Source organism: Leptopilina heterotoma, unplaced genomic scaffold (assembly GCF_015476425.1).
Source record: "Leptopilina heterotoma isolate Lh14 unplaced genomic scaffold, ASM1547642v1 Lhet_24, whole genome shotgun sequence".
Lineage (NCBI taxonomy): Eukaryota > Metazoa > Arthropoda > Insecta > Hymenoptera > Figitidae > Leptopilina > Leptopilina heterotoma.
The window spans coordinates 2,678,638-2,705,211 of NW_025110956.1; the positions used below are offsets into that span (position 1 = coordinate 2,678,638).

General features: G+C 28.9%; 1 protein-coding gene across 2 annotated transcripts; it reads right to left on the bottom strand.

Moving 5' to 3' along the window:
• Window positions 1–10,930: 10,930 nt before the first annotated feature.
• On the bottom strand, window positions 10,931–26,098 carry LOC122502917 (cytochrome P450 306a1). 2 transcript variants are annotated; one of them, XM_043613254.1, is made up of 9 exons: window positions 18,687–18,836; window positions 18,257–18,551; window positions 14,819–15,156; window positions 12,803–12,951; window positions 12,476–12,681; window positions 12,016–12,310; window positions 11,768–11,920; window positions 11,372–11,546; window positions 10,931–11,278 (listed from the first exon to the last, which is right to left on the bottom strand). In XM_043613254.1, the coding sequence occupies exons 3-9, from the start codon at window positions 15,138–15,140 to the stop codon at window positions 11,085–11,087; spliced, it is 1,494 nt and encodes a 497-aa protein (XP_043469189.1). In that variant the 5' UTR covers window positions 15,141–15,156; window positions 18,257–18,551; window positions 18,687–18,836; the 3' UTR covers window positions 10,931–11,084. The 2 variants fall into 2 exon arrangements, with proteins under 2 accessions (XP_043469189.1, XP_043469190.1); XM_043613255.1 differs by lacking the exons at window positions 18,257–18,551; window positions 18,687–18,836 and adding an exon at window positions 26,029–26,098.
• Between the last annotated feature and the right edge of the window lie 476 nt (window positions 26,099–26,574).

Here is a 26,574-nt window from a genome sequence, read left to right on the forward strand (position 1 = left end):
ACTTCTGACGTTTTCGAACGTTTCTCACCATTCCTAACCAAATACTTTACAAGCTCCTCCCACTTTACTCCCACCATTTTCGAAGCTGTGACCATTTCTGAAATTCCTGATCATTTCTGAAATTCTTGACTATTTCTGAAATGTGTGAACACATAACCTATAAAAATTTTGGTACATCTTTCTAATTTTGGTAAAGTCTCATGAAAATTTATATATACAAATCTTTCAAATTTATTTTTTACATTTCAGAATACATTATTCTATTATAAAAATTGTTCTTTTAACTTAACAAAAGTTCTCATTTTTCAAATTGGTATAATTATTGAATTAATTATACAGCAAAAGTAGGTAAATAAATCAAAACATTCGGACCATTCTTTTAACATTATTTAATATATTTATTTAATGTATATTTATAATATATTAATTTAATATATGTATATTTACTTGTAATTATTTAATATAGTTAATTAATAATAAATTTTGATTCATAATATTAGTAATTTACTATACCAGTCAGTACTTATTATGAGAAGTATTTGCATTATAATTGAAATACAGTTATATTTAAATTATTATTAATCATTAATAGAATAATTTCTTACTATAATGATTATTAATAATTTAAATTTAAAATTTATAAAAATTTCAATATTGCATTAATAATTCATTATTATTATAAATTATAATGTTAAATTAAATTAATATTAAATACTAAATTTATTTTAAATGCAGATATAATAATAATTATTATTAATCTGTATTCGTATTATAGTTTATGAAACATTCCAAATTGTAAAGTTAAGACTTAATTTATTATTGATTCAATTAATAATGTTAATTTTTATTAATTCACATAACCTATTATGACTAAATTGAAATATAATTAATTAATAAAAATTATTTGACAGTTTATTCTGATTTATTGATAATATTGGTAATTGAATTTTACTATTTTACAGTTGCTCTTTATATAGACAGTTGAATCCAGAAATATGTAAGTCGGTTCGGTAGTCGCAGTCGTTAGGGCAGTTAGTTTAGGCACTAGGTTAGGCACTAGGTTAGGTCATGCGTCGGGGTTCGATCCCCGTAGGGTCCAAATTTTAATTTAATTCCGGGAATTAGTTTCAAGTTGTTCCGTATGTAAACAAACTGATATTAATTAATAAAATATATTTTTTAAAATTAATTTGTTGCAACTTTTTGCATATTGTTTAAATAAATAAAACAGAAGTGGCTTAAAAATATGGTCAAAAATGAGATACAAATGGTCTCAAATAGTCACCAATTATGGGCGGGGTCAACAAAGAGGAGGGGATAGTAGCAAACTTGTGACCACTTTAAACTTCCTCCTGATCAGTTGTGAGAGATTTCTGACGAGATCCATCCAGAATCGTAAGAAAACTGGATTAAAGTGGTCAGGCGGCCTGACCATTTGTCTGATCATTCCTGATTTTATTTTTAGTAGGGTACGGAGAATAAAAATGACCCGTTGTCCCAAGTATTACCAGTACAAGATCTGATGGATAGCAAAATCTAAGTAATAGGCAGGGTAACAACAATAACAACAACTACTGGCATACTGAGGCAAACTATGTTCCAGATCACCTTATCTACGACAACTCAAATCTGAGTCGAATGGACCCAATTGCCATAGGAAAAATGATGTCGAAATACATAACTGGAGACAGGAAAATTTACGTCAGTGGTCAGAATCAGATAAAAATACAATGTGATTCAATAGAAGATGCAAACAACGTGCTATTATCAGAAGAACTATACAATCTAGGCTACAAAACATTCATACATGACATAATAATAATAATCTATATCTAGCAAAAAAGGATTCATTAGAGCTAACCCAATTTATACTGTTCCAGAAGTGGTTGGTTTTATAGATGAAAAACGAGGGATATATTGATTTCGGCGAAAAGAAGGATACAAAGAGGAAGCTACATCCCTATGAACATAATCGATCTAAATTTTAGCACCAAGAACATTCCAAGATTGATGTTCATTTACCAAGTAGTACACACCATTACACCTATCATACCCCCTCCCAAAAGATGCTTCAAGTGTTAGGCTTTTGGTCACGTTAAGGGGATGTCAAAGTCGATGCGATTTTCCCATTGAAGCTCAATGCAAAAATCCAATCGACTTTGACATCCCCTTAATGCTCAGTGCAGAGCCACACACTTTACTTGCGAGCACTGTGGAGAAGGACATTAGTCGGATGGCTGTGAAAGTACAAGATTTGACAGCTACTGTATCAATTGTGCTGGCAATCATAATCCTATCGAAAATTCTCACATCGGAACCCATATAGGAATCAATATATAAAACTGCAATGGTATCAATATGATAAATAATAATTGATATTATATTGGAAACTATATTGGAACCAATGTTGGAATTTGGGACACGTTCCTATATAGTTTCCAATATAAGTTCCAATCTACTTCATCTCCGTATTTAAATTTATTTTAAAATTTTTAATATTAAACTGTATATTTATATTAAAGTTATGTTGAAATGGAAAATAAGTATATATTTATATTTCTTTCTAATGATTAAAAAATAATACATATGAAAATGAAAGGGTAAATTATATATAAGATAGAATGAGGCATGTAAACATTGTGTCTTTATTAAGTCTTATAAATTCAAGACAATTTAGAATTTTTATAAACACTTATTTTTATATTATTACTTTGGAACAAACTGTAGATTAATAATTGTTACAAATATCTATTAATAATAATGAACAAACACTTTAAAATTTCATGAGAAAAAACCATTTCCTCGCTCTTGTTTAGTTTTTAGATACGAATTTGAAGTTATCAGAGAGCGCTATATTTACAACCGTACAAGAGAGAAGGCAATAATCATCTTGGGCCGAAGGGCAAACAACTAAGGATTTTAGTGTACACCTAATACAATAATTAAGGATAATTCAGGATAATTCTTAGTAATTCATGGTAATTCACAGTAATTCAGGATAATGCATAGTAATCGAGGGGCAAACAATTGAGGGTACAGTCATACGATCAATGCATCTGCATGATGCATGCATGCACAAACATTTGACTGTTCACACCTCAATTTTTCGCTCTCGAAAAATCATTTTTCTGGCGGGATATTTAAAATTGATTAAAATTTAAAAATAACGTATTACTAATTATTACAATAAAAAATAAAAAAAATTGAACGTTTATTATAAGGAATTAATTGTAAATAAATTTCTCTTAATTAGTGGCATATTTTAAATTATAAAAATTCACAATATTAAAATATGCCACAAATTAAGAGAAATTTATTTACAATTAATTCCTTATAATAAACGTTCAATTTTTTTTATTTTTTATTGTAATAATTAGTAATACGTTATTTTTAAATTTTAATCAATTTTAAATATCCCGCCAGAAAAATGATTTTCGAGAGCGAAAAATTGAGGTGTGAACAGTCAAATGTTTGTGCATGCATGCATCATGCAGATGCATTGACGTGTGACTGTACCCTAAGGATTTTGGTGTACACCTAATACAATAATTCAGGTAATTCAAGATAAGTCAAGGTAATTCACGATTAAGTTCTACTCCTGAAAATAGAATTGATAATTCATTGGACAGTTCACGTAGTCCATCAATCTCACAGCATGACTCTACAAATAACAACTTTAAATCCTTACCCAATTCAGATACTAATACAATAACCGGAGAAAAAAATACGGATAAGGATTCGACAATAAACAAAATGGGTGATGATCAAACATCACAAGGATCAAATCCAAAAACATAGCAATCCATGTCTCTTCACGAAGAACAGAGCATCAAAGATAAAAACAACTTAGAAGCAGAACCAGAAGGGGGACAAAAGCAAATTGATAATCAGTTAAGTACCTAATCTGAACTCTTCGACATAATTTTCCCTGCAATATTATACAAAATCAATCTAGCCATTCTGGGGGTAGCCCTGATTTAATTACCAAACTAGTATTATATATTATATAATATTATTATATATTGTTACATATTATATATTCCAACTTACAGATCTAATCATGGTTCTGAGAGTGTTCTGGACCTGGTTTTTGTCTCATCTGTGTAATTCATTCACATTGGGTGAGAAATACAGCAGTGATCACTTCCCTGTCATGATGGAAATAGCCTGCAAATTCTCCAAAACTTGCGAGAGTTCCAACAGGCTAAGATTACACAACTCCATGAATATTTGTATAAGGACTCTGACTGTATAAGGCAATATGATTATTATAGCAACTCATTGGTTGAATCGTTGCTGGAGTCTGGAGCTTATGTACCAAGTACTAGGAGCAGTCAGTCTCCTGTGAAACCTCTTTGGTGGTCTAACAATTTGCAAAGAGGCCATGGATAGGAAAAGAGCAGCGAGGAAAGTTTATTCAAGGTCCCCCAGTAGAGAAAACTTTGAACTCTACCTCCAAACTGAAGCCGAAGTCCAGAAGATTCTTATAAATGAAAAGAGAAAATCGTTCAAGGAATTCTGTGAATCCATTTCGCCTAAAATGGGAATGAAAAGAGTTTGGAGTATTATAAGAGCATTTAATGGCAAAAATCCACCAAAACAAAACTTGTCTAATGATCCAAATTCTAAGGAATTAAAAGTCAAAAAAGATGAACTAGTCAGAGAAGACATACAACCAATTCCGACGCGTTTTTTGTTTCCAGTTGACGAGGCAGACCCGATGAATCTTCCCTTTACGAAGAAGGAATTTTACCTGGCTTTATACAATTGCAAGAAAAATTCTGCACCGGGATCGGATCAGATATCATATGAATCTATTAGGAATCTCCCATTAGAAGGTCTGGAAACGCTTAGAAGTATTATGAACGAGTGTTTCAGATCGTCATCATTCCCGGATTCTTGGATAAAAACATGGGTGAAATCCATCCTTAAACCGAATGAAAAGAGATTAAGACCAATTTCTCTTACATCCTTGGTCGGCAAGCTGATGGAATGATTGGTGCATAAAAGATTAGAACATCTGATTGAACATCGGAGACTCATTCCTCGATACCAGTTTGGGATCAGAAAGGGAAGATCAGCACTGGACTGTGTATCAGTACTGAATGCGGATATAATTAAGGGATTTTCGGATGGGAAGGGAACAGCAGTTTTGGCTCTGGATGTTAAAGGAGCGTTCAAGCTCTATTACCCAATAAAATCTTAGATGAACTACAAAGAATCGGAACGCCTGCTAGTATCTATAACTCTATTTCTTACATGATTACAAGAAGGGAAATCTATTTTTTTTTATTTTTATGGGAAACCACATGGGAAACCACATGGGATCCTATGTCAAAAACCATGTAAAACCCTACTTCCATGAAGGAAACCACGTGGTTTACCATGTGGTTTCCCATGTCAAACCATATGGGAAATTGAGACAGGATTTTAGTTAGGAATAGACATGGGAAATTTGAACAGTTTATCTATGCATAAAACCATATCAAATCCCACATGTTTTTCCCAGTCAAATCCTAAACCGAATCCCATGTGAAAAACAGTATCATTTATTTATAATTATTTTCCCAAGTCAATCCCCAAGTGAAAAACAGTATCATTTATTTATAATTATTTTCCCATGTCAAATCCTAAACCAAATCCCATGTGAAAAACATTATCCGCCTTATTGAATATCCCTACATGGGAATCCACTTGGAATTTTACAAGGGATTTCACATAGGATTTTATATGGGAATTGACATAGGATTTCATGCAAGATTTCACCTAGGATTTAATATGAGATATCACATAGTATTTTATTAAAGATCCAATGAAGAAATTTTCAAAGGATTAAAAATTATTTAATAAAAAATTAAATAATAAATAGTATTAGTGTTACAAGTCATCAAAAAAGTAAAAAAACGATCATTTGAAACACGTCCTCTCCGCTACAGGTTCTCAGCTTTTATATACTTCCAGAATCGTCTCAACAGCGAGAGAAGTCACTTTCGCCACCTAGCGGTGAAAGTATAGGAGCGACAGTAATCTTTAACATTACTAAGGAAACCATGTGGAATACCACGTAGGATTCCATGTGGTTTCCTACGTGGGGATTTACATGGGATTTTACTTAGGAATTCATTTGGGAATTTATTTCTACTTAAATTCCTAAGTAAAATCCCATGTAAATCCCCACGTAGGAAACCACATGGAATCCTACGTGGTATTCCACATGGTTTCCTTAGTAATGTTAAAGATTACTGTCGCTCCTATACTTTCACCGCTAGGTGGCGAAAGTGACTTCTCTCGCTGTTGAGACGATTCTGGAAGTATATAAAAGCTGAGAACCTGTAGCAGAGAGGACGTGTTTCAAATGATCGTTTTTTACTTTTTTGATGACTTGTAACACTAATACTATTTATTATTTAATTTTTTATTAAATAATTTTTAATCCTTTGAAAATTTCTTCATTGGATCTTTAATAAAATACTATGTGATATCTCATATTAAATCCTAGGTGAAATCTTGCATGAAATCCTATGTCAATTCCCATATAAAATCCTATGTGAAATCCCTTGTAAAATTCCAAGTGGATTCCCATGTAGGGATATTCAATAAGGCGGATAATGTTTTTCACATGGGATTTGGTTTAGGATTTGACATGGGAAAATAATTATAAATAAATGATACTGTTTTTCACTTGGGGATTGACTTGGGAAAATAATTATAAATAAATGATACTGTTTTTCACATGGGATTCGGTTTAGGATTTGACTGGGAAAAACATGTGGGATTTGATATGGTTTTATGCATAGATGAACTGTTCAAATTCCCCATGTCTATTCCTAACTAAAATCCTGTCTCAATTTCCCATATGGTTTGACATGGGAAACCACATGGTAAACCACGTGGTTTCCTTCATGGAAGTAGGGTTTTACATGGTTTTTGACATATGATCCCATGTGGTTTCCCATGTGGTTTCCCATATGGGGATTTTCAATAGGGATCTTCACCACGTGTTTGCGACGTGGGAGTCCCTCAAGGAGGTGTCCTGTCACCGTTATTGTTTAATCTTACCCTCAGGAAGATTTACAAATGTCTTCCAGTGGGAATTCGCATTCTGCAATTTGCCGATGATATATTACTGTACATAATATATGATGATTTAAATGAGGCCCAGGCTATCTTGGAGGACGCGGTGGATGCTATTACCGCTGACTTATTGGAGTTTAGGCTTTCAATCTCACCAGGGAAGACTCAATTCTGTGTATTCAGTAGGAAAGACAATGATTCACTTCCGGGAGACATTAGGATTGGAAACATTATGGTCAACAACTCAGCAACACTTCTTTACTTGGGAGTCACCCTGGATAGGAAACTCACTTGGGAGTCCCACATTAGGGATATATCAGGAAGGGCAGCATTAGCCTTAAATGCCCTTCGTGCACTGGAGGGAATCTCGAATGGAGCCAATCCAGAAACATTACTGATTGTCTATAAAGGACTGATTAGAGCGATACTAGAATGGGCCTCTATATTGTTTGCGAACGCGCGCGAATCTTTGCTTGCAATGCTTGATAGGGTTCAATAAGCGGCAATTAGAATAATTCTAGGCTTCATGCGGTCGACTCCTATACCTATTATACTCACGGAGGCAGGAGAGCCACCTTACTAGTAGAAGATCCCTTCTGCTAAACAGAAATGCAAGAGACTCACAAGTTGGAATGACATCCCTGTTCTACCCCGATTGCTGAAACTTAGAAGGTTATCGGAGGAACTCCCAAATATGTGACTGGATTTCCACTTTTCCAATCCTTGAATTCGTTTCTGGAATTGCAAAAAGGCTCAAAAAAACGAAATAGGCCTAGTAATTTTGATGTTTCATGGAATGATCTGATCTTTGATCTGGATTTAATACTATAAAACTCTGAGATGGGTGGTGAGATCGGGATGTCTGATTCGCCAGACATACTCTTAAATTGCAGACTGTCTACGGAGTTTCCTAAATCAACTGTGTTTTACACAGATGGTTCATATAAAAAATCCACTGGAAGAGCGGGCTTTGGAGTATTTGCGCTAGTCATCAACTTTAAACAGGGAACTAGATTGATTGGTTGCAGTTCGGCCTGCATGGCCGAACAGATTAAATAAAAAAGTCGACTTTTTTCAGTTTACAGATCATTGAGATTTGTGGAGGATAAAGAGATCAGGAAGGCGGTAATATGTACAGATGCCTTGAAAATTATCAATGATCTGAAATCCAGAATCAATGGCAAAGAGATGGCTCCTACTATATATGGAATAGCAGAAATTACTGTAAAATTATTAAAGGCAGGATATGAGTTGAATTTCGTTTGGATTCCTTCCCACAGAGGTATTTTTGGAAATGTTGAGGCGGATATTGGAAAATATATGGATTACTTGGCTGCGGATAACAGATCAATCGTGGATGAGGATTTCAAAGCAAGTATGAGACATCTTTGGCCTTTTTTCCCGGAAGTAAGACTGAAACAAAAATATTTTAATTATATTTCAGCAAAATCGGAAAAACCTGGGTTCCATAAGTTGGATCTATCGAGAAAAACAATATGCCTGATTAACAGGCTGAGATCTGAACATCCCTTATTTGTGCAAGTGTGGGTTTGAAACTAGTTCGTTGCAATATTATATTTATGACTTTTATTTTTATTTATTTAAAAGAAAAAATTGACTTTTAAAAAGAAGCTAATTTTTAAGGAATGAAAAAAGTGTAACCTTGAGTGGACCACTCCTAATTAATTGCAAAAGTTATTCTAAATTCTTTAATGTATTTAATATTTCTGATATATTAAAACAAAATTTATGCTTATGCAGCTTCAGACCATGTATGTGTTTGCAATGTTTGCAAGTGAAACCATTTTTAATAATTTTGGCACATATCACATCAATTTCACAAAAAAATTAATAAAGAACATAAATCATAGTTAACTAATTTATTGTCAATTTATATCTAAAAAATGGTAAACTAACATTAAAAATGGAAAAAACAGGCAGTCCACTCAAGGCGACATGCAACTTTTTATGGCAGCCACCACAATTTTTTTTAGTCAAAATTATCACTTAATTATACTAAGACAATCAATTTGAATGTTCAAAGTAGTCGGAAAAAAATAAGTAACCTTTTAAAACTTAAATTTTACACTACTTTTACACTTCCGAATCACTTTACTCATTGTAAGAGCGACTTTTTTTTTGGTTTGTGATCATAAAAACTCGTTACATCAAACGGTAACGTATATGTCTATCGCGGAACTTAATTATATAGCAAAAATTATAGCAAAATACACTATTTGTTTATGCTTTTTTTATGTGGAATTTTACATATTAAGTTTCAATGAAGTATCCCAGAAATATTTTTTTTTTAAATTTAATTTCTAAATTGTTCTAAATTGTTTATTTATAAAATGATATTAAAAAACTGTGTTCTTCATTGTCTTATATTTAGAAATTTTTAAATAATTTTTTTTAATCCATTAAGAAATAAGTTAATTTAACAATAAATTTTTATGAAATCTTTGAATAATAAAAATAATTATTACTTTCTATAAATAATAAATAAAGAGACTGTGAAGTTAAATGCTTCAATCGTGTATCGTTTTTAATAAAGAATACTATTTATTTATTATTTTTTCTTAACTGTTTTATGCACTGAATGTATGTAGAATATAAAACAATTCTTTAATATTTTTTACATGAAGAACACGATTTTTTATTAACATTTTATAAATAAATAATTTAGAAAAGTAACAAAAATAAAAATTTTTAAAGATAAAAATTATTTTTCAATACTACCTAATTAAAAAGTAAGAACGCCTGCGCATAGGCAATCCCTGTATTGCAGGACTAACGTCTTATTCAGGGAACCCATCATTTGTTTATAAATAACTTTAAACGTTTAATTTCAAAAAAGCAATATAACACACTTAGCCAAAACTATTCTTAACACTTTCCAAAAGTGGAACACTTTTGAATAGAAGAAAATATGCGTTAAAGTTAATTAGAAATTAAAAGAATTGCGCTTGGAATTTTAGGTCAAAGGAGGACAATTTACCACTTTTACAATTTTTTTTTTCATGGCAAAATTTAGAACTAATTTAATTAATTTAGAGCTAATTTACTGCTCTACAATAGGATTAAAAAGAATTTTCCAAAAAATACCTACCGAAAATAAATATTTAAACTTGTGACTTACTTACAGTTAACATTTTTTATGAATGTGTTGAGAAAATTCATCATTTTTTGTCCATCAATAAGATAGTTTTCTTTTTTAATTAATAATTCTACTTTCATTTTGAGGACATAGAAAGTAAAAATATCATAATTATTATAAATAAATGTTACTATGGTTACAAATTAATTAAATTGATTTATTTTATTTGTTTAGAACAAATTGATATGGGTATATAAAGGGATTAGGCAACAAAATATTACATAACATGTTTACCAATTTTACTAATATAAATTTTGGTGACCATAACCGGAATTGCCAATTGAGCTCCTGGATTTTATAACTGCTACTGCTCGCGGTCCGGAAGGGATAATACCAGTCAGGTAGCAGTGAACTAATTTTATATTAATAAATTAATTTTTAAAATTAGATTATCTAATAAGCCATTTAAATCATTTTAAAAAATATTGATAGTTAAAATGTTCCTAAAGATAAGATCTAAAGCTATAAAGTCCGTGCATTCTTTTTTTTTACTAAATTCGCTTGAAAATTGTTACTTGGGAGTTCAGGGGTTGCTGAATACGAATCTGATGTCAGTTTTCAACAATTCAAAATGGAAGCTGCGACATATGGGACAAAAAATCAAAATCTAATTTAATTTGTTAAACACCTTGCTCCTTTCGTTACTAACATGATTAGATTAGATTTACAATAATAAAGTAAACAACAGTAGTATCCAAGTGAGTTTACTAGATTTAAAATGTATTTGTCAAGAGTTCCACTGTGATGCACAAGGTTCATATAGTAATTTTAAACCAAATGGTAATTATATCAAATTTGCATTGCTTTTACTTATGAATAGTGATTGTGAAACAAAGAATATTTTAAAAAACTTTCAGACATTTCGAAGCCCTAGTCGTGGTTTGAAAATTAGACGATGAGGTTTAGGCGAAAGAGTGATTCCACAATCTCCTTCTATATCAAGCGATGCGTTTGGATGACTGGATATGGTAAATGATTGCAGTATTCGAGATGTAAAGAATAATAATATCATCCTTGCAAGTTCGTCTCCCACACACATTCGTTTACCTAATACAAAAAAAAATATTATAATTAATAATAAAACTTTAGAAATATTGAACAATAGTATCAATAGTATCATATTTTTGTGTTTTAACTCACCACTTTGAAATGGTATGAAAGCTTCTGGTTTAGCTAGACTGCCATCTTCAGCCAAGAATCTTTTTGAGTTGAATTTTTCTGGATCAATCCAGTATCGTGAATCCATGTGGACTGCCCACTGCAAGGGAATTATCATGCTTCCTTTGGGTATATCATATTCACAAATTTTTGAATCCTGAAACATTTAATGCCTATTTGTGACCTAGTCAGAAATTTGCACTTGGTGCACAATGTACTAATAAATTTGTTCCAAGGCATAGGGAAATTAAATATTTCAAATATGATTTTAAATTAAAACCCGGATATGTCGGAAAAGTCGAACCTTGCAAAAATTAATATTTTCTTTATTTTTAAATCTACTGACTTAATTTCATAAAAATTTGTAAACATACACACTTTTATTGATCCGTGAGGAAATCCTAAAGGTACAATTGATCTTATACGTTGAGTTTCTGCAATAGCTGCTTCGAGTTTCGGTAAGCTGGATCTATCATTCAATGTGATCTCTTGATCACCTATAATGGCTTCTAATTCTTTTTGCATTTCTTCCTTAAAAAGGTATAAATTAATGTTAGAATATCTAATTAGGAATTTTATAAAAATTTAAATAATATTTTTAAATTTGTTTTATATTTATAATAAACCTGCTCTTCTGGGTGCAGTGCCATAAAAAGTAGAAACCAACGCAAAGTCGTTAGAGTTGTATCAACTCCAGCTCCGAACATGTCAGCCAATAGGTAATATATTTGAGGATGGGCAAAAGATGAGATATCATTAGTATTCATTCGATTTTTCAATTCAAGTAAAAAAGCTGCTAAGAAATTGTCTGAAGTTTTTGGATCATTTTGATGATCTTCTATTATCTTTTGGTATATGTTATGAGTCTTTTTTTGTCCATCTGTGACAAATTTCAGCATATTCTTGTACTGAGGCAAGTACCTATTATTATAATTTTTATTATTTTTTAATTTATTAATATTATTATTATCAGCTATTCTCGAATCATCTTTAAATTCTACTATGGTTTAAAAGATGTAATCAGTAGCACAAAAAGAATATGTTAGTTGTTCACAAAACTTGTTAGTCTAATTTTATTTCAGTTACCTGAGGAGAGGTAGAAAATTCAAAGGACCTGCAACACCAATGTATTTTAGACCTTCGTCCTGAAGTTTCTGCAGCATGATCCAAGTTTGATCAGTTTCTTCGTAAGTAATTCCAAACACTAAGTCATTTATAAGATTTCCTAGGCAATGGTGCAAAATGTGAAAGGGATCTATGCCATCTACTGAACATCCTTGTTCTTTCAGTTTCTAAAAGTTTAATCTTTATTTGACACTAAATCCTAAATATACTAAATCCTTCCCCACTGCCTACCATTTCACGGACATCAGTATTTAAAATATATTCATTTTAAGAAATATTAATTCATACCAAAATCGCCTCATTTGCAGTGATCGAAATCCTTTTTTCTAATTTTTCCCTTTTCGAACATGAATATTTTAATACACCAAAATCTTTTAGACATTTTACCACGAATTTTCTTTGCTCTCTCCAAGATTCACCTTCAGAACAAATTAAACCTGAAATAGTAAAATAAAACTGTCACTGAATTTAACAATTTAACTTAACTGCTTAAATTAATTTAAATTAATTACTTAAATTAATTTAAATTAATTACTTAAATTAATTACGCTAGTTTTAATATTGTGACTCATTCAAAAGACGATAAATTATTGAGGGCAAAACTTTTATTCTTTCAGACTCTTGCTGCTGACATTCAACTATTTTTAACAAAATTTCAATTGAATAATCCTCCAGCACCATTTCTATACTCTGAGATCATTTTTATCTTGAAATTCGCTTTTAACTGATTTATAAAAATAGATGTTTTAGAAAGAACTAATTTCTTAGATGTATATGGTGGATCCAATAAAGATCTTTTTGATCCTACAGAAAAATATTATCTGCACTGTTAAAAATCGGACTCCAACATACACCGAAAGATTGAATCTTAAAAAGTATGAATACTTTCATTTGATTGGATTCACTAAAAACTTTAAACCAATGAAATGCAAGCATTCACAGTTTGCGAGATTGAAATAACATCATTTCAATCTTTTTGGTGTAAAGTTGGAGTCCAATTTTTAACTGTATGTACATTCTGTAAACCTATAACTTTTCGACAATTATTCAAAACAGTTTTCTAGATTTTTAGTAATTTTTATTTTAAACTAAATTTTACAAATTAGACGCGACTTCAGAGTAACATATTTCGTGAATTTTTTAAAGGAACAAATCGATAAGTTTAGTACAAAAAATTTCTTACAAATATATTGATGTATAAATAGCACTTCTGTTAAGCGATTGCTATTCTCTACAAAGAAAAATAAAAAAACTTTTTGAAAAATCTTATTTCATTGATATTTTTTGCTGAAATAAAAGTTTCCTATTCTTAAATCTTTTTATATAAAGGATAAATTGTTAATGCGTCATAAAAGAAATAAGAGGGATTGATGGTAGAAGTTTAAAAAAAATTGACCATGATAGTTGAACTAAGAAGACATTGTCATTTAAAAATTTATTGCCGTAACGTAAATGATGACTGGGCGAGCGTCATATGCACGTGTAAAGAATGAATTCACAAATCAGGTGGTGGGTTGGTTGGTTGGTTGGTTGGTTTGAGTCAACTACCCATGAAGCGTCAACGTGACTAAAGGAAAAGAATTACAGGAAATTAATTTGGCAAAAAGGCTGGGCATTACGGAGTAGACATTTTCGGAGATAGGATCCAACGTTCCAAGGACAAGTAATACCGGATTTGCATAATGCATCTAGCCCAGTTCCCGTGGCGAATGCGTATAAAAAAAGGTGACAAAAATCCTTATTCGGCCCTGACATTCGAGAGTGAGTCTGAATTCACACGAGTCATTCTGACGGGAGGTTAGCCAGTATTTTTATGATTCCATTTACATGCTTGCACTTAGAAAGAAACTAATTTGTATCAACGAATTTTTCGTTGGATCAAATCTGTTGCCATAATTCAGATACGTTCCTATGACGTACGTATGCTTAAATTTATCGTTCTCCTAATTGACATTTTGTTTCTTTTTACAAAAACATATTTCATATTTATAATCTTTTCTAATCGATAAAATAAATTATTTATCTTCAATAACTAAAATTAAACATAGTTTTTGAAACAACTCTAGGTATGATTTTGACTGCCAAAGAGAATAATATAAAATTATAATTAAATATTACTATAAACGTAGATACAGACATGTCTTACTGCATGAAAAATTAAAAATCAAAGTAGATTTCATATGTTGAGCAGACATCATGAATATTTTCTTAAGATGACATATATAACAATTTGTCGAAATTTGAGTTTTTATAAAAATTAATTCTATCAATAAGAAGTAATGGTAAGTTTGAAAAAGTACTTACCATAGCCTTTCATAATACCATGTGTGAGATATAATGGAGCTCTTCCGGAGAATTCTTCTTTAACCAAAACCTGCTTAATAATATGATGATCAGATAGCACAACAGTATAAACTGAACCCATATTTATTCCAAATATTGGTCCATACTTCTTTGCTAAAGCCGTTAATGTTAAGTAAGGATTTTTAGCATCGATAAATGGTAAATATCCAAGAAAAGGCAGTTGCCACGGACCAGGAGGCAATTTTAATTTTTGTCTCTTCTTGTTGAAAGTGTACATCGCAATCAAAAAAACGAAACAGAGCAAGACGTGTAAAATCAACATTATTTTATTAAACAACCTGAAAAATAATTATTTTATTATATTTTATTACACACAAAGCTTAAATTATATAGGGGAGACCGGGGCGCTATGGATAGGTAGCTTTTACTCTTTATTGTTTTACTTTGCCATTTTTAAATTATTTAAATGTTTATTTTAATAGTTTTGTTAAGATAATAAAAATGACTTTTTTAAAAATTTACAAACCTGAAAAATTAAAATAACCGGAGATGTAAAAAAATTCTATATTGAAATAATTTTCAAATAATAGCTACGTTCGGGCTGTCTTTCTCAACCGCAATATCTACTTCGAGTTATTTAGAAGCGGAAAGAATCCAGTCTTCTTATTGGTCAGATTTAGTCCCCACCGCGCAATTCAAAGTAGATATTCCGTTTGGGACAGACAGCCCCAGCGTAGCTTCTGTTATTGCACCAGGGTTGCCACGCTTTTTGCTCACATGGCTCACATTTCAAATTCCCTGACTTTTCCAGGTTAAAAAACCGAATTTTTCCAGGCTTTTTAAAACGAAAATTATTTGAAAAACAGCAATAACTTTATTTTTAAATAACTATTTAATCATTATTTTTTTTATAGAAATTAAGATATTCAAAAATTTGAAATTCATTAACATATGAGAATATTATTATAAAACATGAAGAAAGCGGAGTGATCGCTTTCTTCATGTTTTATAATAATTGAAACTTACTACTCTGTTACTGTAACTTGTTCAAAAATTATTTTCATCATTACGATTATTCATTTCTAGAATTTTCAACTAAAATTCTTCTTAAAGTCAATTTTTTTAAACAATTTTTAAAAAAGTTCTTTGTGAATTTTTAAATTCTTTTGTTTATAATTTAATTTTACGAAATTTCGATTATTCGTAAATTCTTCAAATTAAATATATTAGAAGTTAAAAACTTCAAATAATTAAAAAAAATTCCATTAAACTTATTGAGAAAAATTGTAGAAGAAAATTCTATAGAATTCTTAATTAAAAGTATGAAAAGTTTAAATTTTCAAAGATTTTAATTTGAAATTCATTTTTAAATCAATATTTATTACAAAATTCTACGAGAATTCAATTATTAAACTATAAAAATAAATATTTATTAAACAATTGAATATTTCTTAAAATTGAATTCTCATAAAGAATTTTATCAACAAATTTTCAAATAATTGAATTCTCTTGACAAATTTTAATAAAATTTTTAAAAATAATATTACATTTTTTATTAAAATTTTTGAAAATAATTTAATTATTTAAAAAATTTAAAATAAATTGTAGCAAAGGTTTTTAATATTATTGAATTTTTTTGATAAATTTTAATACAATTTTTAAGAATAATTACATTTTTCGAGGAATTCCATTAAAATTGTATTAAAAATAATTTAAATTCAGCATGGAGTTTTATTATTTATGAAAGTAATTGAATCCCTGTAAAAAATGTTATTATTTATGAAAATAATTGAATAATAATTTATGAAAATAATTTGTAAATAATTGAAATCCTGTGAAATTTTTATTATTTCTAAAAAAGAAAATTTTTAAAAATAATTAAAATTTTGCCAAGAATTTTATAAAAAATTTTGAAAATAATGGAATTTCTGAAAAGAATTTTACTACTTTAAAAAATAATGGAATTTCTGAGAAGAATTTTACTACTTTTGAAAATAATTGAATTTCTGCAATCATTGCTTCAAAATTCAATTTGTTTTAGTAATTTTAACTAAAATTCTTCTATAAATATACTATTTTTATTTTTAAAAAATTTTTTAAATCTAAGTTTTTTCATATCTTTAATTAAATTCATTTAAAATTAAAATTTTACAAAATTTTAAATTAAAATCTTTTGAAGTTCATCTACTTATGAAAATTGTAAACGCAATTCTTTTAATATTGAATCAATTTTGAAATATTTAAGTGAAATTAAATTTCATGAATAAACACAATAACTGTATAAAACAACAATTTTCCAGGATTTTGATCAAAATTCCCTGACTTTTTTTAGGTTTTTTCAAGGTTTATAAAATTTCATGACATTTCCAGGTTTTCCGGGTTTCCAGGTTGCGTAGCAATCCTGTGCACGCTGAGGCTCAATTATAATGAAAGAAGTAAAATTACGGCTTATTAAACTGAAAGCGAGATTAAATTAACACCAAAAAGGATTAAAATAATCCATTTTGGAGTTATTTTTTACTACAGCTGAAATTTTACTTCAAGTCAAAATCAAGTCGATTACTAACAACTAACTAATTAACTTAGCTACTAACTAACTTACTAACTACCTTACTAACTAACTTACTAATTAACTTACTAACTAACTTAGTTACTTACTACTTTAATAAGTTAGTTAGTAATCTAATAAGTTAGTAAGTCAGTTAGTAAGTTAGTAAGTTAATTAAGTTAATTAGTAATTTAGTTTGAAAGTTATTTAGCTAGTTAGTTAGTAAGTTATTTAGTAAATTAGTTAATAAGTTAGTTAGTAAGTTAATTACTTAGAAAGTTAGTTAGTTAGCTCGTTAGTTGGTAAATTTGTTAGTTAGTAAGTTGGTTAGTTACTAACTAACTATTGTACTTGGTGAAGCTAAATTCGTCAAATTTTGACAAATCGTTGACTTAGCGTTTGATTTAAAGTAAAATTTCATTCATAGTCAAAAACAACACTAAACAACACTGGTGTTATTTTAACACCTCACGATTTACCGCGTTATTTATTACAGATAAACTTTATTTAGTTCAAACAAAAACTTTATTTCCTCAAAAAGAAAAATTTATTGCAAATATATTATATTTGGTTCAAATAAAACATTTCTTTGGGATAAGCAATGTCCTAGTGTTTGCAACGGAAAAGTTACTGCAGCGCAAGCGCAGTTGCATCTCAGTAGTTTTCCTATGGCAAAATAGTTGTTCAAAATTCAGCCTCAGAATTTTCCATACTTTTGTGTTATAAATATGGCAATCCTGATCTATGGACTAAACAACAATTTGAGAACAAATCTATCAATTTCTGCACGGGGAAATATTGAAAAAATAATTTTAGGAACTATGAGTTTTATTTGAGTGTATTCAGAAAAATTATAAAAAACCTAGTGTGACTTTAAAGTGCTGACTTACCTCTGAAATTCGAATCTTAGTTCTGTTTTCAACGGTTTCAAATCACTTTGGCTCTAAAGTTATACTCTTACTACCAAATTAACGACAAAGGCATAATATTCCAAGCTCCGTTATTCTAAAATGTGTCCTGATACTTTTAATGGGAAATAAAATCAGAGCAAAAATAAAACCTCGCACTTTTCTATACAAAACTTTGAAGGACACTAACTTCACATAAACGCATGAGTCACTTATTCAGGGCCGCCAACTTCTTATCTCAAATCTTCCTAACACAAAAAATCAGTAGGTCATATACCTGCAAAGAAAAAAATAGAAACCTAAATGTCCACTAAAAATATTTCGCACTCTTTAATATCTGCTTCACTTTTCAATAATTCAAAAATTTTTGAGAATAAACAATTTTTTTCAAAACTCAAATTTCATGTTATACCTGATTTGTAATTTTAATGGAAAATCAGAAAAATGATTTGTTATATGTTTAGCTTAACTAATACTGTGAAGAATCAGAGAACACAAGAAAGATTAGATACAAAGTGTTGAACACCTGAATCTCACAAACATAACTGTGTGAAAGCTTTGTTTCTACAAAAGAGATTCAATATTTTGAATTTCAAATAGTACTATTGCTTAGTCAAATACTTATTGTGAATCTATTTACGAAAGCAAAGAATTTTTAGAGTATATCTTTCAAATTTTATAATATTGAAAAATCAAGTTCTTTTTTTAAATTTGTTGTTTTAAATTGTTTTACAAATACTGACTCGGAATTAATTTATCCACCGAGTGATGATATTTAATAATATAGTAATGATGTTAATATTATAATAACGATATTTAATTATATAGTAATGTGATAAGTAATAATAATTATTAAATAATTGAAAATTTTCCAAGAATGAAATGTATTTACTGTAAAATATTTACAACATTGATTTACGCGAAATGCTTCTAATATTTACCATCTTACATTCATGAATTTGTTCTAAAACGTTTTCAGGAAATTTTGCGGAAGCGCATGTGCTTATTTTTAAATAAGTCTAGTGCTGAGTCCCATACTGACTGCAATGTGAGCAGAACGGCGTGGATCGTTTCATTTAAAACTTAATGGAATAAGTAAAATCTTTGAGTAACCTATATTATTATTTTTGTTAGTCAAAACATTCAGATATCTTATACTTATTCATATTCAATTTGAAACTAAATATATAAAATCTAAAAATGAAATGATTAAAAATATTAGAATTAGTGTGCATGAGCAAAAACTGTAGTAGCTGCAGCTACGCTCGGGCTGTCTGTCCCAAACGAAATATCTACTTCGAATTACGCGGTGGGGACTAAATCTGACCAATAAGAAGACTGGATTCTTTCCGCTTCTAAATAACTCGAAGTAGATATTGCGGTTGAAAAAGACAGCCCGAACGTAGCTGTTATAATTGCACGCTGCGGCTCAATTCTTTGAATTTTAGAAACTTCTCTTGGGGATTTTTATTATATTCTTTAGATATATAAACATCGAATCTCTTTAAAAATTAAATTTTTGGGTCGCTGACTTCGAATCCGAACTCAGTTTTACGTTATCACGTCAAGTTTCTTCAAAATGTTGGATCCAATATGGAAGTCGAATTTTTAAAAAATTTATCAGATTTGATTGAAACTTGTTACTCGGGAGTTTTTTGGGTCACTAAATACGTATTTTACCTTAGTTTTTTAAAATTCAAAATGGCGGATCCAATATGGCTGACGAATTTTTAAAAAATTAATCAGATTTTGAATTTTTGAAAACTAAGATAAAATTTGTACTCAGCGACCCAAAAAAAAATCTTAAGTATAACGTTTCAGGTAAATCCAATAAATTTTTTAAAAATTTCTCGGCTATATTGGATCCGCCATTTTGAATTTTTGAAAACTAAGGTGAAATTCGTATTCAGCAACCTCAAAAACCTCCCGAGTAACAAATTTCAGGCGAATTGTGTGAATTTTAAAACAATCGACGCCATATTGGATCCGACATCTTAAATTTTGAATATTTACGAGTTTCTTTGATTGTTTAACATTATATAATGTTTTTTCAGTGTTTTAAAGTTTTTTTCTAATAATAATAATTCCTTTACGAATTAAAATAAATCAAGGAATTTGAAAGTACTCACACAAAAGAGAATATTAGCGTTTGCTAAAATATTTACAACTGATTTTAATTGAAAATCATTCCTAAACTTTTTGGGATAAAAATCTAAAATTTAAATATTTAATATTCCTTCCTACGACAATAGAAATATTTTATGCTTCTAAATCACAATTTTGTCCACAAAATTATGAATTTCTTTTAGAAAAAGAAGAAATTTTTAATAAAATTTCTATTTCCTTTTTACAATTTTTTAACGAAATCCCAAGTATTTTTTTTAAAGAATTAAAAACTTTTCATAAATTTTATTTTTTAATCATATACCTATACTGATCGCCATTACAAAAATGAAATATTGTTAGAAAAAAAAAATTTTTTTATTACCTTTATTAGAAAAAGAAACTTTTAGAAAATTACCTTTATTAGAAGAAATTTAATTAGAATCACCTCCGTGAAGAAAATTAAGAAATTAAGAAATTCACCTCTATTAGAAAAAGTTTTAGAAAATATATTTTAGAAAAACTGTACCTCAACCATGTTTTTAAAATATTTATTCAATAAAATAAATAATAGTAGATTGTGCATCAAGGGAGGGAAATGGATGATTTCCGACGAGTGTAGTTTGCAGTTCGAGGCGTAGCGAGCAAACGAGCCGAAGGCGAGTGCTTGCGAGCGAAGCCGAGAACTGTAAAACACGAGTGGAAATCAATTTTCCTCCCGAGTTGCACATACTATTTTTTCTAACACACGTATACCGAAAGTACAAACGCGGCAGTTTGATTGTTACTTTTGAATGTATAGTTGTAGCTGGGGGCGGTATAGTTACAACTGTGGTAACTGAAAGTTTGTGAAAAGCTTAAAATAACTAAACTAACCCAAAGAGCGTAGGTTTACGCAAGTAGCGTAAGTAACGTAAGTAACGTAAGTTACGTAACTTACGTAAATCATTTATTATTTGTAACTCGAAAGACTAACATAACTACACCATTTACGTAAGTTACGTAACTACACCATTTGCGTAACTCGCGTAAGTTACGTAAGTCACTTAGCTGACGTAACTCACGTAACTGATTCATCAATGGTCATACTTTGATAATATTACCGAGAAAGCAAGTTACTTTTCCTCCCTCACAGGGAGGGAATGTTACATTCCCTCCCGGTGACGTCACTAGCCGGGAGGGAATGTACATTCCCTCCCGCTCGCAGGGAATCATACACTTTTCTCCCGCTAAACACGTAGGAAATGGTGTACTTTCGGTGCGTGTGGTAGAAAAAAATATTTATTCGGTAAAATGTTGACTTAACACATTTTTTAATTATTGTAAAATCTCCCTCGGGCAAAAAACCATGTTCGTTACAAAAACGTTCTTAGAACGTTTCATGTCTGCCAAAATGTTCCAAAACATTTTAAGAACATAGATGTTCAAATAAAAACGTTTAAAGAACGTTTTTGGAATAAACATGGTTCTTTACCCTGAGGGCTATTAATGCAAAAATTAAAATTTATTATAAAGTTTTGAAACTTAACATTTTATAAATTTTTAATATAATTTCTCAAAAATGCGATAAATTTATTCAATAGTTTTTTTTATAATAAAAAAAGCAAAAGATTTACTTAGATAGATAAGAAAATTATTTTTTTGAAAAATGAAATCAATAGAACATTCAAGAAACATAAGATACAATATACATTATTTCCGATCTTGTCCTACCAGAAAAATAAAAGTCATCCGATTGCCTTGAAAGTTTGGGGATCTGTTGTCCTTTGTAAGAGTAAATGAAATATTTGTTTACATCGTCAGTCGTGTGAAAGTAGAGTAGGTTAAGGTTTTGACGTTTAAGGGATTATTTACATTCTTAAAATTGTATATTTTCATAAAATTTATAAGTGTATTATAAATGTACAGGGTTTTGGGATTTTCCATGTACTGCTTAATGCTTGTAAAAATTTGTTTATGTATTTTAAATCTTTTCATTTATATTATATACAAGTTTTTATTTGTTCAAAATAATTTACATTCCCTTATAAAACAAGTAATTTTTACATTACATGTCACATGAAAATTAATGAAAAAGTCAGAAAATTTTGTCAAAAGTGCTGGAATAATATTCAATTTCAAGAATTCATAAGAAAATTCTGAATGTTATTCTTGAGCATTGAAAAGATTTTATATATTTCAAACTCTTCCTGTCTTTAACAATAATTAGACTTTACAGATTTAAAATTAATTTTCTTAAATAATTAAATTTTTGAAAAACTATCGAGAAAAAATTATTTTTTATTAATTATTTTGGAATAATTTTTTATTTAAAAATTAAAAAAATAATTGAATTTTATGAAATTTGTATTTAAATTTTTTTTATAAATAATATAAATAAGTAGTAAATGTCACGCCTGCCAAACAAAGTATTTAATTTATTATTATTATTATTATTATTATTATTATTATTATTATTATTATTATTATTATCATTACTCAAAAGAAATTCGATTATCTTTACAAAATTTCAATAAAAAATTCTTCGAAAAATTTATGAAAAATTACAAAAATGTTATCTTTTGAAATTATTACAGGTGACAGCTAAAAAAACGCGCGTGTAGTTTCTCCTAGTATTAATAGATAATTAATAATAATGCCTATTAACAATAAAAACTGGTACTTAATCACTTAACTATACTTAATCACAAAAAATAATTAAAAAATTTTAAAAAATTTCGTTAAAAATTGAAATTTACAAAATATATCACTGCTTTGCTAACTTTGCATACACAGGAAAAAAAAGTCTGACTCCGTTTACACCTTAAATTCAGCCCATGTATTTCACATAAGTCTGTCCTTGTTTAACGGGGCTGACTCCGTTTACACCTTAAATTCAGCCTCAAAAATAGGCTGAAAGTAAAACTTTTTTTTTAGTGTGTAAAATTTCATATTTGTGCCTTTAAAAAATGAATTTAAAAATGTCTTGATAAAATTCTTTATCAGACTTAAATTTTAAGAAATTTTAATTATTCAATAAATTATTTATTTTTGCATTCAAATTATTGAATTCTCTAATAAAAATTTATTTCAAAATGAATTTCAGTTAAAGTTCTACATAATAATTGAATATTAAAAGCATTATAGCATGAATTTTAAGAAATTATTAAATTTTAAAATGGTTCCAAATCAGATTCTTTAAAAATTTGTATTTTTCATACTTATAACTAACAATTCTGTAGAATTAATTATTTTAAAAAAGTTTAATTGAATTTTTTTCTGAAATTATTTGAAGTATTTATTTTTTAATTCGTATTTAGTTGAAGAATTTCTGAATAATTTAAATTTCGTAAACAAATGGATTTTAAAATTCTCCAAGAACTTTTTTCAAAAATTATTAAAAATAATTTATTCCTGTGGGAAAATAATAATGATTAAAATTTATTTAGAAAAGAAGTAATTGATGTTTTTAAATAATTTTAGAATTAAAGAAATTCGTAAATAAATGTAATGGAACATTTTTTGGAGTATCTAATCATTTTTAGAGAGAATCAGAATATTCTTTAGAGTCAAGGAAGAAGTCAAAATTTTGTTAAGGGGATTTGAACCTTGATGACGTCACAGTTTGTGCAAAGCATTAGTTTTAAATCTGTGACGTCATCATGGTTCAAATGCCCTTAAGTAATAAAGTTTTTCATATTAAAAAAAAGAAAATATTTTACAGGATTTACATTTGTTAATTTTCTAAAATGTTTGTTACAAAATGCTAATTTTTTAGAATCAAAGGAAATAATGAATAGTATAATAATATTAATAATTTTTTTAGATTAATAAAAATATTTTTTAATTATTTGAGAAATAAAAATAATATTATTAAATCAAAAAAAAAAATAAAAACGAAATAAAGAAATGTAATATTATCTATCAAAATATATAAAAAACAAAAGCATAAATTTTGTTAAAAAATCGTTTTTTTTTATTTTATTTCTATTTTCTATCAAAACGAATAAAAAACAAAAGAATAACCATGACTAACTTCAGGTGTGGACGCAGACTGGACAGAATGAATACGACGATTATTATTAGACTATTGAGTTTAATTTTTAAATAAAATATCACAAAAAATATCCATCTTGCAATGGAAGTTATTGTAATACATGCTTTTAAAACTTCTTTTTTAACATTCAAGAAGATGTGATATGTAAAAAAAATGTTGTAGACAGAAATATTGATGTTTTTTTTAAATAAAACTTTAAATGCTGTTTTTTCAAAACTATGTCTTTTTCAAACTGATTTTTCTCGCAGAATTTTTAATCACATTTTTTTGTGTTACGTATTGACATTTATAAAGCAATTTTTTCAAACAACTGACAATTCTTAAAATAAAGTTGATTCAAATAATGTCGAAAAATTCTAATAAATATTTTTTTATTTTTTAACGAAAAAGGGTTAGAATTTTTATATTTATCTATAGAATAAAAATTCTCAAGAACATCATTTTAGCAGAATATATTATTGTTAGAATGTAAATTTTGGCAGAATTGTCATTAAATCGATTATCAATGTTGTAGAATTTTTATTCGTAAGAATAGTAATGGGACAAGTTAAATTCTATTAAATTGACTTTCTGCCAAATTATAATTCGGACAAATAAATAGTTCACTAAATTAGAATTCTTTCTAGTTTTCTTTCTACGCTAAATTAATATATTCTTTTAAATTTCTATTCTGTTTAATTTATAATTTCAACCAAACAACTTTTCGCAACATTTAAAATTCAATAATACATAGGGGCCGTCCATAAACCACGTAGCCCCATTTTTTGGGAATGTTGACCCCCCCTCCCCCCATGTAGTACGCTATTACATGTATTAGCGCCATTTTTTACTCTTGTCGTAGTCAATTGCGTGACCCCCCCCCTCCCCCTCAAGAGGCTACGTGGTTTATGGATGGCCCCATATTTAATTTCTGACCCATGACTATTCTTACGAATAAAAATTCTACAATTAACATTGATATAATCGATTTAATATGGAAATTCTGACAAACTAACATTCTAACAATTATATATTCTGCTAAAATGATGTTCTTGAGAATAAAAGTCTATAAGATAAAAATTCTGTCAAATTTAGTTTAGAGCCTTTTTGTGCGCCTCGAATTTATTTTAAAATGTAGATCTCATCGGGGAACACAATATCAAAAGTCTTTAAATCTTATTCATCAAGTGTTTTTCTCGCAGTTTGAAATGTTTCATAAAAGGTTTTTTCAAATATTTTTAAAAAACAATACCGATGAGACATTTTTTCTTCTAATTTGAAGAGTTTTTTGAGACACATCTTTTCATAACTTATTGAACATTCTATTCTGCCATCTAATTAGCCAAAGTTATTAACATTTTAGAAATTTTAAAGAAGGTACTTTTTATTAAGTTTGTTAACGCTTGGATTTGAAGTTTTTAATAAATTGCATTGGAAGCAAGTGGAATTTGACAAATATAGGTGCCCCAGATTATCGTATAACAAATTTGCAGTAACATTCAAGAATATTATTGTTAGTTTCATATTAATTAATATTAATTGATTATAGTTAAGCAAATAAGTCGAATTTTATTTTAATTGAAAGTAATTGCAGAACATATCTATTGAGAGAGAACAAGTTATGAGGGAGACTTACCATGTGCATCTGGCAGCCAACGAAAAAAGTTATATTAACTTAATTTTAATCTTTAACACAAAATCAAGTGCACAGTTTTAACACTACAACGAGAATAAATGAAATGGCCGATTTATTAAGTAAATCAGTATCGAATAAAGCGACCTCTATGCTTGATAAGTTATGTAGGAATTTATTTTACCAAGTTGGCGAATATCTAATAATCGGTCGCAGATAATTCTTACTCGATCGCCGATATGGAAGTAAGCAGATTTATCACGCGGTGCAACAACCATCATTTTGTCAAAGAAATTATTAACTTCGCATTCGATAATTAATTTTAAAAAAGTAGCAAAAAGTAGCTTTCAAACTGAAAAAAGTAGTAAAAAAGTATAGCTATCGAAAAATTAAACTTGACGGCAAAAAACTCGTTTTAAGGTACACTCTCACCTCACTGCCTGCCTGCCTGCACAGGCAGGCGCCATAAGAGTGAGAGAGAAAAAACATTTAATTTGAATTTTCTTACTCTCTTACTCCTATGTGTTACCATGTCAACCTGCAGGCAGG

Coding starts and splice junctions, on each gene's coding strand:
- LOC122502917 (XM_043613255.1), bottom strand. CDS start 15,140: ATGTTGATTTTACACGTCTTGCTCTGTTTCGTTTTTTTGATTGCGATG. Junction 12,952..14,818: donor TGGTATTATGAAAGGCTATG/GTAAGTACTTTT, acceptor TTACTATTTCAG/GTTTAATTTGTTCTGAAGGT. Junction 12,311..12,475: donor AATTTTCTACCTCTCCTCAG/GTAACTGAAATA, acceptor TTATAATAATAG/GTACTTGCCTCAGTACAAGA.